Genomic DNA, 12,744 nt, shown 5'->3' on the forward strand with positions numbered 1-12,744 from the left:
AAAGGAATTAGTAGTCGATTCCTCTGCCTTTGCTGTCCATCCTCTTTGGTGTGTACCTAAAAAGGGAGAGGAACATCTGCCAGCAACACCATTGCACAAAAGACAGGAATGAAATAGGTCTGGCTAAAGTACCCTGTCTCATTTCTAGGCTTGTGCCTGTTTCCTTAACTACCCCCATTCTGCCATAGTCTAGGCTAAGCTGAATGACTAAAAAAAATATTTTGGAATCTCAAAAGGAGCCAAGTCTCAAGCAGCATTTTAATTTAAGATTTCTCTCCTCTTCTTCTCCTTATATAGGCAATAAATGCCAACTTCTGGATTCCTCTGTGTTCTGTTTGGGAAGTAACAGCCCCATCACTCAATTGTTTCATTATTTTAACCTTGTGCGCAACCTGTCAGGACCAGAAAGTTAAAGCACTTACAGTACTGCTGGCTGAGCAACCCAACCCTCTTGTGCTATTTTGACAAACTATTTTAATTTTAGTGGATACCATATGTATTCAGCTGGGGGAGGGCTCCCTTAGCATGCCAAAAGAACCCATATGCTAAAAAAACTCTAGTGCGCTCAGCAAAGCTGAAAGACCAGCACAGCACAGCACTGTCTGCCACAATTGGCAAGGACTGGAAAGGAAATGAGTCCACATTTGGGTTCAAATGGTCAATAAGAGCTGTGGTGGTGCAGTGGTTAGAATTGCAAGCTAATTTTGCCAACTGCCAGCAGTTTGATTCTCACCAGCTCAAAGTTGATTCAATCTTCCATCCTTCTGAGGTGGGTAAAATGAGGACCTAGACTGTTGGGGGCAATAGGCTGACTCTGTAAACCACTTAGAGAGGGCTGTAAAGCAGTAGTGATATATAAGTCTAAGTGCTATTGTTCTGATCCTGTCAATTCTTAAGCTCTGGACTCTGCTTTCAACATAATAGAGAAGATTTTGCACACTATAATGATGGATGCTTTTAAACAACATCAAATGAGGAGGATGCGATTTTAACATTGATATAGCAAAGGATGACTTAAGCCTGGATCATTCATAACCTCATCATGAGAACATGGCAAGAAAAAAAAAGCATGTTGCAACATGGTTAGATACATGGTTAGGGAAATTATAATATGGTTTGATTTTTGAGAGGTGTGGGAAAGCAGAAGAATCAACCACCCCAATCTTAATTCAAGGCCAAATTCCTTTGTCAGTTGAAATGCTTATTAACCCAACTCTTCAGTGGCTAATTCTTGTGCTTCCCCTTCTGCCTGTAGAATTAGGTCTAACATATGAAAATGTAAAGAACAATTGCAGGAATTGGGTAGGTCTAATTTAAAGAAAAGGAGGATAGGGTGATGTGATAGCCATCCAATATCTAAGGGGCTGCCACAAAGAAGAGGAGGTCAACTTAAGAGGAAGCCAACCCAAAGCACCCGAAGGCAGGACAAGAAGGAATGGATGGAAACTAATCAAGGAGAGAACCAACCTAGAACTAAGGAGTTTCCTGAGGGTTAGAACAATTAATCAGTGGAACAAGTTGCCTCCAGAAGTTGTGGGTGCTCCAACACTGGAGGTTTTTAAAAAGATGTTCGACTGACACGATTTTATTTTATTTTATTTGTCTGAAATAATTCCTGCTTGAGCAGAGGATTAGACTAGAAGACCACCAAGGTCCCTTCCAATTCTGTTATTCTTCTACAGTACATGCCTGTCCAGTTATCCGACCGCAACCTTCTCCACATTTAACTGGGGCGCCACCGAGATTTACTGTATGTTTCTGCCGCAGCAACATGTAGACGGTTAGAATATTACAATAATAATTCCGCGGAATTATTCTCCGTAACATTTAATGGGCCGCAAAAAAACCCCTCTTCATGGTCCTCTGAGGAGGTTGCATCTCTTACATCTCTGTTCCACGGCAAGCGATCTCTCTTACAATTGCTCCAAATACCTTTTCTCAAAAAGTGTTTTCTAATTGTATTATTAAATAACAGCAACGGGGCGATCATTGCAAATTAGTTACCGCGGATAGTTTAGCGCCACCTAAGCAATCACTGCATAGCACAGGAATAAGCAACCCGCGCTCGGCACAGCGCATTACTCATCCCATGCTCGGATGAGAGCAAATTCCACGTGACGCCTGCGCAGTTGGAATCTCTTTGGGCTGATTCCGCCCTCTCGCCATTGGCTGGGCAACAAAAGTTCCGAGCGGCCATTTTAGAAACATTCCTTTCGCGGAGGGCCACGTTTCTTTCTGCTCGCCCCGCCGCTTGTCACGTGCCGCAGCGGCGGTTGCTGGAGCAGCGTCGGCCGTGCTGATTGGCTGGCGGCCTTTCCCGCCGTCCCTCGCGACGGAGGCGGACGGCTGGGCTCGACGGCCGCAGGTTGGTCCCTGCTCGTTCTTTCCCTGCTTGGTGATGGCGGGGGCCGGGTTGGGGCTCCCGTGGTTGGTATCCGCCTTGTTGGTGCTGAGTGGGGTACGAGGTAATGGAGACTTTCCGGGGATCTTCTTGTGGCCTCTTTTCCTTTCTCATCTTCGGGAGAAGTCCCTCGGCTCCCGGGGCTTCATCGAGTTTGTGGGCCCTTCCGAGGACCTTCCCTCGTGTAGCCCGCATTTCTTTCTTCTCTCCCGGAGATTTCTTCAGCTAGTTTCAGGCAGTTTCCTCAGCCCAGTTCCACCCCCCCCAACCCCCCACCGCCGTGAACATAACTCGCAGATAGTCCTAATAGTCATAATAATTAGGGGTTATTATGGAGCTCGTAGTCCTGATATATATGGTAGATATCTGGGGTGGAGAGTTTGTTAAGGTAGGAGACGCCTCGCTGAGGTACCTATTGTGTGCTAAAATTATTTCATTAGAAAAATTCTGAAGACTTTTTTTTACTGTCTCATGTCTAAGCAGGCAAGATAGGTTAAAATGAAGGCAGGAACTATGGAGAAGACAGAACAACTAGATTTTAAAAGGTTGGTTTTATTGTTAATGCACTGCTCAAAACATATTTGAAACTGAAACAGAGTCATTTAAAATTCTGCCCATGAATGCGGTATGAGATCATGAAGCTCAGTTAAGGACTTCAGTTCCTTAAGCCTCTCATTAAATGGCCTACCTTTCCACTTCAAACTCAAAATATTTTGATAAAATCTTTTTTTTCCCCCCGGCAGGTGAAACATGTACAGAACCAGTTATCTCCCCGTCCTATTATACTACCTCGGATGCTGTTATTTCTTCTGAAACCGTCTTCGTTGTTGAGATCTCCCTTACCTGTAAAAATGGAGCACAAGTAAGTACCTGAATGGGGATTTTGTTTTACACTTTAAAGGAAATACAATCTCAAAAATATGCCACAGATACAGTAAAGTGTGTTCTAAGTGATTATGATAGGACATTGAATCTGTCCCATCGTTTGCATGGCTTTGGATTTATGGTAGGTCCCTTTCCATGGGCTTCCCATAGTGGACTCCATGCCAGAGAAACTTGTCTCCCCGAACCATTGGCTGTCTGACTTACTGTGGTCCTAGCTACTGATGTGGGTGGTACATTTGAAAACAACAGAAAAGTAGGCATCTGAGTTATTTCATTGATAGAAAAACTTGAGTCCCTTCTCCACTGGATTTTCTATTAAAGGCAAGCTTGGAGGGGATGCTGGCATTTGATCTGATGGCAAGAAATGAGATCTGTCTTTCCTGTTATTTCAGTTTCCTCTTGTAGACAGTTAAGATTTCAAGATGAAAGATTGTATGGATTCCTATTACTCTGATACCCATCATATTTTTTTCTGTAGAATGTGGCCCTCTATGCAGATGTCAATGGCAAGCAATTCCCTGTTACACGGGGTCAGGATGTTGGTCGCTATCAGGTAAGAATAAACATGATTCCTGCTAGTCAATAAATGCTAATTTTACCATTTGAACAGGTCTACTATATTGGATGTCTTATCATTTTGCAAAATACTGTGTTTCTCATATAATAAGGCCGGGTCTTTTTTTTTTTTTTTTTTTTTTGAGCCCCGAAAAAATGGCTAGGTCATCTTTTCGGGGGTGACTTAATTCCCCCCCTTGCATCTTTGGGCGGGCGGGCGGCGACGGCTTGGATGTTGACCTCGGCATTGGTGAGGCACTTAGTATCGGGGTCAACGCAGGCAGCACCATATCCGGGTGTGCAACAAAAGTACTTCCTAACAACAAGCCCCCCCACCATTCCCCCCCATTTTGCATGTTTTAATACAGGCCTTAATTTGGGGGGAGGGGCTTAATTTCATTTCATGCCTATAAAACATGCTGGGACTTCCTATTGGAGGAGGCTGTATTGTTGGAGAAACAGGGTACTTAAATTCAATTTTTATGGAATTAGTGAAGTTATTAAAATTTGGCCTTGGTTTCATTATTAAAAATATAAACAAAAGAAATTGTCATATACAAAACCTGGTTCATAGTTTGGTTTTAAAATATGAAATTCTTACAATCTAAAAAGATGGTGATATGAAAATCATGTAACTTGTAGGCAAAATTGGGTTTTGTCTATGTTGGAAGCAGCCTGCAAGTTTGATTAAATAAGTAATATAACAATGGTTAGTCTTTAATAGGATTAATGGCATTTGAGATTAGTGATAAAGAATAAATTGCCAATCCTTAAATCAGGTAACTTTGGATAAGGAAGGCATTGGTTTTGTGCCATAAATGCATGGCTCTAGATTTGTGGTGGGTCTGATTCTGTGAGTCCCTCCTTCTCTCCATGCTAAAGGAAATTGCCATTCCGAACCATTGGCTAGTTTGGTTTTTTATAGCCCTGGCTACTGAAGTGAGTGGAACATCTCTGTTAATGTCTTTGGGTTTGTATTTATTTATATACCTGTACTATCAAAAGAAGACAGTTTCTCTCATGGCTGATCCTGTATCTTTTTTTGGGGGGGAGGACAGGTTTCTTGGAGCATGGAACATAAGCTGGCTCGCTCGGGCACCTATGAGGTGAAGTTTTTTGATGAGGAGTCCTACAGTATCTTGCGCAAGGTGAGATTGCACTGATGGATGGAACAAAAAGATACAAGTAAATTTTGTAGACTATGCAAATTTGTGATCAGTATAGGAATAGGGGAAGCAAATGTTTACATTTTATTATTAAAGTTGGTACCTTGACTTTTTTTTCAGTAGCTGGAAGCGCCATAAATTACAGGTAGTCTTTGTCATGGCCACAACTTGATGTGATTAAGCAAGACATTTAAGTGAATTTTGCCCCATTTTATGACTTTTCTTGCCATGAGCCTTCTTTCTTGGCCCATGGAGATTAAAATTCAAGAACTACTTTACCTAGTTTGACATTGAACTGAAAACACAGTCCTTATATTCTGTTCGCTGCTAGATGTTTTGTCAACCTACCATGGTTTCCTCTGCTAATACTATTCATGTAGTGTCTCTGGTGTAGGTAGATGATGTTGCTGTCAGGAAATTATGTCATGGGCCTTTGGTTAATTAATTAAAGCCTTAACTCAGCTGTTAATTCTCTTTTCTCTATCTTAGGCTCAGCGCAACAATGAAGATGTCTCAGAGATCAAACCTCTTTTTACAGTCAGTGTGGATCATCGGGTGAGTGCAGCAGTTGGGGGTATGGGGCTGCTATAATAGCTGGGCAATACAACCAATCAGATGGTTAATACTACCACATTTGGATAAACCAGGCTGTTTATAGCATATGATTGCAGTTTATGTATTCTGTGATGGTATCTTTAGTTAATTGAACCAATTATCTCTATTTACGACCAGTTGCTTAGCTTATTTATGATCCAGTTGCCTACCCCATGCCCACATAACTGCTTTTTGGGTGCTCAGCAACAAGCCTGCATTTACACTCATTTCTAGTGTCATATAGTCACATGATCATGATTGACCATGTTTTTGCCAAAAGCTGGTGTTTACTTCTGGTTTGGGGCAAAAATGCCCCATTGCGAACAGTGGGTTGGCTTAATGACTGCTGCAGAAAAGGTCATAACATAGTCACCAGATGATTTGCTTTATGACTGCCGTAGCTTATGACCTGTATGCTTGAATACATGCTGCAAAGAGTTATAATGCTCCCAATTCTCAAGGAGAATCCAGAGATTAATCCAGAGATTGATGAGATAAAACCTATATATGCTATTAAAGTAGAGGGAATGTGATATAACAGATATAAAAGGCCAGTTCATAATGAAAACTTAACATATTTTAGTGGGATTATAGTTAATGGTGTGTATGGTATAGTTAATGGTATAGTAAAGGATGTGTGTATCATTTGGTGCGTGTTGCCAGAGGTCCAGCCTCAAATATTTCTAAACAGATTGCATTCAGAATTGAGATTTTGCTGTGTCATAGAAAAAACACAGAAACAATATAAAAATGCTTTCTATATTAGCAAGCACAAAATGGCTGCCAGAGATGATGGTATCTGTATATAAAATGGCTGCCATAATGGGCCACTCATGCATCAGACATTTCATAGCAAACTAGTGAAGTTGAAAAGTTTCTCCCAGGTTGATCTGCTTAAATATTCCCCATAGTTAGGACTAGTTTTATTACTTGATTGGGGTTTCTCACACTACAGACAGGCCATATCTAGGCATAGTTCCTTATGCTTAAATGACATGTCCTGTTACAACTCACCCTTCTGCTGCTACAGTTTAGTCCCTTGTAGCTAAGACAAATTAAAAATCATGGTACAATACTGAGAAAATTCAGTTCCATTTCTTATTCTTTCCTTTTAATCATGCTGTTCATGATTCAGTATGTTTTTATTCTTTCCACCTTCCATTTGCAGGGTGCCTGGAGTGGACCATGGGTCTCCACTGAGGTATTGGCAGCATTAATTGGTATTCTGGTATATTATATGGCATTCACTGCTAAGAGCAACATCCAAGCATAAAGCACTTCAATAAACTCTCTATATACCAACTTCACTGCTTCCTGCCTTTTCTTTAGAAAGTAAAGATTTTCCCCAGAATGTCTTCAAAAATGCTCCTGTGTGGCTTGTCAGCATCATTAATTTCTATCTCATGTTTTGGTTTGAAGTAGGTCAGAATTGTAACAGTTTTAGAGCTTCTTATGGTCTGATTACATTTTGTGACGATCTTGCCACCTTTCAAAGTAGGTTTTTTGAGACTCAAACTGCCTAAACAAAGAGCTGAAAATAAAGCAATAAAACATGCTTTCCATGGAACTGGAGTCCTGGAAAGAAGTAGAGGACACACACATACCCTCAAGGTGCATATTTTGCCAAGCTAACGTTCTGAATTGTGGCTGGCTTAATATTACAGATCGGCTGTGATGGCTGATTGGCTGACCTGCTCCTGAGTTAACTGCTCCTAAGTCCATTTTCCTTTGCCATAATCCCATTAAGCAGTGCACCTCTGGGTGCAGTCAGTAAGTATACTGCACTGTAATTGTAAGCCACTGCAGCCAGGGTGGGATTATCTCATTTCTTTAAAGTTTTATTCATCCCAGATTATAAGGGGGAAATAAGTTACATAGAATGCATGGTTATCCTTATATTTGTAACATTTGCTATTTCTGCAACCCAGTCAGATTTTTAGTTGCTGCAGTCTGCATCTGAACCAGGGTTGAAGTCAAATTCAGGTTAGTTTTACAGACCATATTTATTTCTTTGTCTACTTGTCTCCTCTAATATAGGTAGTCCTTGTTTAGCAACCACAGCCAGGATCAAGTACTAGGTGGTTAAGTGCTCACTAAATGAATAGCCATGTGATTGTGTTTTCAGCTTTCCTTTGTTTTTCAGAACTGCAAAGATTGTAAATATGGTCATTGGTTACAAAGTTACTTTTTCATCACGATTGTAACTGCGGACAGTGGCTGCCAAGGCAGTCACCAAGCAAGGACTTTCTTTAAATAGAACAGGCAGTGGCTACATGCAAAATGATTCCAGAGTTTATAGAAGAACAAAATACAATATGCAATATTGTATGATGCAATATAAAAGCTAATACTAATATAAAGATGCTGATGTGGAAATACTGGAGTATCTTCACTACTGTTCTCTTGGTCACTGTCCTGTATTTTAAAATTGTAAATTTTGCCATTATCTAAAATTATCCTAAATTAGGTTCAATAGCCAAGCAAAGCCTTTGGTTCATCCAGCATACAGCTGGGTGGTACTTTTTCAAGGGTATAACAAGTGTCGGGGATATATCCCAATTTATTACTTGAGTCCTTTTTGAGATGTGATTGATCCAGACTAAGACTTCATGCATGTTTTTTATGATATTGGAGGATATTCAGAAAATATGAACATGTTTGATGACTAGGGTTTCAGAAATTATTCTACTAGTATGTCTCAGAAGTGACCCAATTCACACAGTACATATCCTAAGATATTTGGTTTATTTGACCGTAACCACTTCTAGTCCATGAACTCTGGATCACACCAGTGTAATTTTACAAAAATGCTTGTAATTTTAAAAAAAGGTTGCTTGCCTCACATTAATTGTTCGATCCATTTTTCATAATCACAAAGTTTTATTAAAATGGCTTGAGCAATTATGTAACGTGAGGCAAACAATCCCATGCTGGCTTGTGAATCAATGTGTTTTGGGTGGACATTGCTGGTAATGATATTAAGTAGGTGAGGTCAGGACACCTATGGAAAAGATTTTCCATATTTTCCCTGTTTTTGATGGGTAAGAGAGCTTGCAACTGGGAAAGTTCAGGTTGCTCAACCTGAAGGAGTGCAATCTGTAAACCAATTTTCTGGATTCACATTGTACCCTAATAATATAGACTCCCAATTGTTGGGATTACTTTATGACACTTCAGCATATGATGTAAACTTGGAAAATGGATTAATGTGCTTGTGTTAAGGTGCTTGAGTTAACTAAGCTTGTCATACTAGTTAGCTCTGTGTACTGTGAACTAACATTTTCACCACTTTCCACTCCTGTTGCTGTTAAAGGTACCATCTGTCTTCCCACAAACGCCTATTGGCAATGCTGGCTTTCCACATACATGCTGATTATATTCTAGAGATGTCCTACAGCATGAACGGTTTTACTAATTTTAGGCAGCCAGCACCAGATTCAAAAGTGTTTATGCTGATAATTTGTGTAACTTGGTTTCAATGGATAAAAACATTTTTTTTATTTTTATTTTATTGTAACAACGCAATTTCAGCCTCAGGTACAAGGTTTGCTACAAGCTTTCCTTTGCTAAACTTCCCTATGCTAAGCTACTGCCTCTTCCTGAGCTGGGAGGGAAGGGCAGTGACATGGTAGAAAACGCAGGAAGGGAGCACTTGGACACTTGTGGATTGAGCCTCCAGGGCTCGGACCTCCATCCTGGGAGAAATTTAAAAAATGTAAAATCACAATCACAAAAGAGGAAAGAGAGAAAGAAGAAAAATGTCACAACATCCCAATTTGGGAAGACAGGAAGGGTTCATTGGTCCTGTTGATGGGGATGAGCCTCCTTTTCTTGTGCTCTGCACAGTGTCTATAGATGAGAACTGGTTCTTTGTGCTTCAGGATGGGATTGGCATGGACCAAGTTTAGCAAAAGCTTTCCCATAAGTGAAAGGGGACAACAGACTTGTACAATTGCCTTCAATACAGATGGTGCACACATCAGGAAAACAGACTTTACTCCCTAGCAGGCTCCTTATGGTAGAGGCTTGGTGGCCTATTTTGCCCCCTGGTCCTTAAGGCAGGAAGGGATGCTGGGTTTGTCACACTCTAAATTTGGTTTAGAGAGGAGGGCTCTTTGAGCCCACGGAGTACAAATAGTAAAAGGTCCCAAGTATGTTCAAATAGCAGTCGTTCTATTAATCAAGGAGGAAACAGCTGTGTTTATTCTACTTTCTCCAGTCTGGCCAGGAGACAATGGTGCAGCTTCCCTCCAGTTGTCTTTCCTATACACTCAAACAGTAGTGACTGAAAGCAGCGGGTTGTAAACTCTGCGGCCATCTGCTGAGCGAGTGCCATGAGCCAACATTTCTTGGATGGTAATCCAGTTGTCCAAGATACGTCGGCTCCGTTTCTTCATGGTTTTACGATGGCTCAGTGCCAAGATGTTGACTTCGCCAGAAACCCCTCGAGCTTCACTTCCTTCCCTTTCTCTCAAGCACTCCAACCGACTCTGCATCATAAACTCGCGGCGTTTCCGTTGCTCGCGAGCTCGAATCAAGTGCTGCTTCCGTTCCTCTTTGCTCCAGTAACGTCCCATCTTCATCTCACTGACCGCATCATCATCTGTCGTCATGCCGCTACGTTCCTCGCGGATCTTCATGGCCCTGGCTTTAAGGAGCCGGTCCCTCACCGGTCTCTTGGCCACGTAGCGAGTGCCATCACTACGGACCTTCACTTTCCACTCCATGCGGGGTTCTGCTTTGCTCCCAAGCGAGTCCTTGCAAATGCTGGCTAAGCTCATGGGGCTGATAGGAGCAGGTAGCTCTTCCCGCTGACGTCGACTCAAATAAGGGCTGCTTTCCCCAGTTGCCTTGGGGCTGCGCCGCACCCGTTCTTCCCGGCGGAACTTAGGGTGTGGAGGGGAAGGAGGAGCTGTGCGGTTGAGATTGGGGGTCTCAGCCAAGCGACGCAAGGGGCTTTCCAGTAAGGGGGTGCTTCGACAACTTTCTCCAGTGTTGTAAGCACTTGTGCTGTCCTTATCTGAGCGTTCTGGCAGTTCAGTGATGTCTGACAGTTCGTGCTTCTTAGGTTCCCCTTCCAAAGTATACAGCCCTTCCTCCTCAAGCAGCCAGGCCTTCATGCAGCGTTCGCGGAGCTGTTGCATCTTTTGTGCTCGCAAGATGTTGCGGCACTTAAACTCCAGGTGGCGAAGCTCCTCTTCTAGCAGAGCCACCTCATTGCGGTTGACATCCAGGGCAGCGCTCACTAACCCTGGTTCATTGCCATTCTCTAGATGACACTTGAGCTCCAGCAGCTCACGGTAACGTTCATACTCTTCATCGGTAAGTCCTGGCATCAGGTCTGTGCCCACAGCACTAGGAAGCTCCCCTGCCAGGAGGGAGTCCATGCTATAATGGAAGTCCCGAGGCTGGAGGCTAGGTCCAAATTTGCGCAGGCTGCCTGGCGTGTTGGCAGCACTAGGCGCTTCATCTCCTAGCAGGTCATGTTCAGAGCTCTCCTCGTTGCGGGTACTTTCATCTGTCCGGCCAACTCCACTGTCCAGTTCCTGGCTGTTAGTCAGAGGTGTGGCTGCATCCCCAGAAGGTTTTTCTTGCAGTGGTTCCTCCTAAGATAAAGAGGGATAGAGCACCATTCAGGGAAATCATCTCTAGATTTTGGCCGAGAATTTCCTATCTGACACTTTTATGCCAGCCTTTGACCCTTGCAGTTAAACTCTTAGATTTGAATTTGGCAAAGACTGAGGGGGTCTTTGTGTAACAAGAAAACGGATGAAAGATTTCACTCCCTTTACCAAGATATGGACAACCACAAAAGCACTGCCAGGGCTTTCTTCCTATTCATCTCGTCTTTTTAACTACAAAGGCTTCTTTGGCCCCTTTCATCTCACAACAAAAAGAGATGAATGACAAAAACAGTCCATTAGGCAAGTCCCGGGCTGAAATTAATGCAGCTCAGGGCCCAGTTTAGGCTTCCACAATCTATTCTGCATTTAGTTAAGTCAGATGAGAAATTGTGCTGTGGGAGATAATCAATTCCCCACTGCATCCTACGATCTATACACTGAGGTGACCTTATACACACACAACATTCCATATTCCATTCCAGTTACTTTCCTTCACGTACCCTAACTAAATATTACTGTATACAAGTGGGTGTACAGGGGGCAGTTACCATTGTCATGGCAATTGAATGTATTTTCAAACAATCAGATTTTTTTGTTGGCCTGCTACAAATCATCCAATAGTCTGCCAGAAGATCTCAACCTCCTTTTTTTGTGTACCAGTCAAAGAGCAAACAAGTGGAAGTGAGCAGAATTGATAACGCTGCTGGCCCTTTTCATACATTGGAAAAAAAAGGGATGATCAAATTCCTATGGAAAAGTCACGCAGGCAAGGGAGCAGAACCTTACTGTGGACTAATTAACTTCCACTTCTAAACCACATACCTGCTGGCCTGCGGGAGAAAGCAGCCGTTGTGGTTTTATTCCAGCTTCATGGTCAGAACCAAAGTCATCTAAGAAATCCTCACGGTCACTGTCCTTCCAACGTTTGGACAGCTGGAATGGTGAACACAGTCAGAATGAAAAAGGCCAGGAATTCCAGTTTCTATTTTCCATCCCAGGTTCTTTCAAGGTGCCCAATCTTCATCAGCTTGATTATTTGCTACTAGCCTGTACTCTAGTAGCTACTAAGAACAACCAATACAGAAACATATTTTACCCAGATTGTATGATGCATTTAATTTCTAATCTCATTTCATTTCAAGTACTTGTGAAATTCCCTTATTAAAGGTTTTTCTTCCCTCTTCAAATCAGGCAAGTACTACAATTCACACTAAGAATAAAAACAGAGCTTCCCTTGCCAAATGCACTTTCCAAAAATAGCATCAGGACAATTGACAATTGAAATCTAAATTCAAATCCTTTTCTTATTTGCATTTAGGCCCCATGAACCAAAATTTGTGTAGACAATATCATACTTGGGCTTTGAGCAGTGTGCTATGGATTGTTCTTCAAACATGTAAAAAAATAAATGAAGCTGGTCTATGTCAAAGGATAAATCTAAATTAATTTAAATGCAATTGATTATTTGCAATTAATCTTCCAGCTCCAAAACTATTCAATAATTTCCCCATGGTTTGTC

The 12,744-nt window shown here is 42.1% G+C and overlaps 2 protein-coding genes and 1 non-coding gene across 3 annotated transcripts in view; 2 read left to right on the plus strand and 1 right to left on the minus strand.

Moving 5' to 3' along the window:
- Nucleotides 1–2,307: 2,307 nt before the first annotated feature.
- SSR4 (signal sequence receptor subunit 4) lies at nt 2,308–6,898 on the plus strand. The gene is made up of 6 exons (XM_026711473.2): nt 2,308–2,465; nt 3,145–3,263; nt 3,765–3,839; nt 4,900–4,989; nt 5,497–5,562; nt 6,770–6,898. Exons 1-6 carry the CDS (start codon nt 2,399–2,401, stop codon nt 6,872–6,874), a joined length of 522 nt encoding a protein of 173 aa, XP_026567258.1. The 5' UTR covers nt 2,308–2,398; the 3' UTR covers nt 6,875–6,898.
- Nucleotides 3,389–3,524, plus strand: LOC113443457 (small nucleolar RNA SNORA42/SNORA80 family). Its single transcript, XR_003375100.1, has one exon. It is a non-coding gene; the product is annotated as a small nucleolar RNA SNORA42/SNORA80 family (small nucleolar RNA).
- A 469-nt stretch (nt 6,899–7,367) lies between the features above and the next one.
- Nucleotides 7,368–12,744, minus strand: part of PDZD4 (PDZ domain containing 4) — a 30,239-nt gene continuing 24,862 nt past the window's right edge. The window contains exons 7-8 of the mRNA XM_087925787.1: nt 12,048–12,158; nt 7,368–11,207 (exon numbers count right to left, since the gene is read on the minus strand). Of these exons, the coding sequence (XP_087781913.1) occupies nt 9,873–11,207; nt 12,048–12,158 (1,446 nt within the window). The 3' untranslated portion in view covers nt 7,368–9,872. The remainder of the gene's footprint in view (nt 11,208–12,047; nt 12,159–12,744) is intronic.

Source organism: Pseudonaja textilis, chromosome 2 (genome assembly GCF_049901715.1).
Source record: "Pseudonaja textilis isolate UNSWEBS1 chromosome 2, rPseTex1.2, whole genome shotgun sequence".
NCBI classification, from domain to species: Eukaryota; Metazoa; Chordata; class Lepidosauria; order Squamata; family Elapidae; genus Pseudonaja; species Pseudonaja textilis.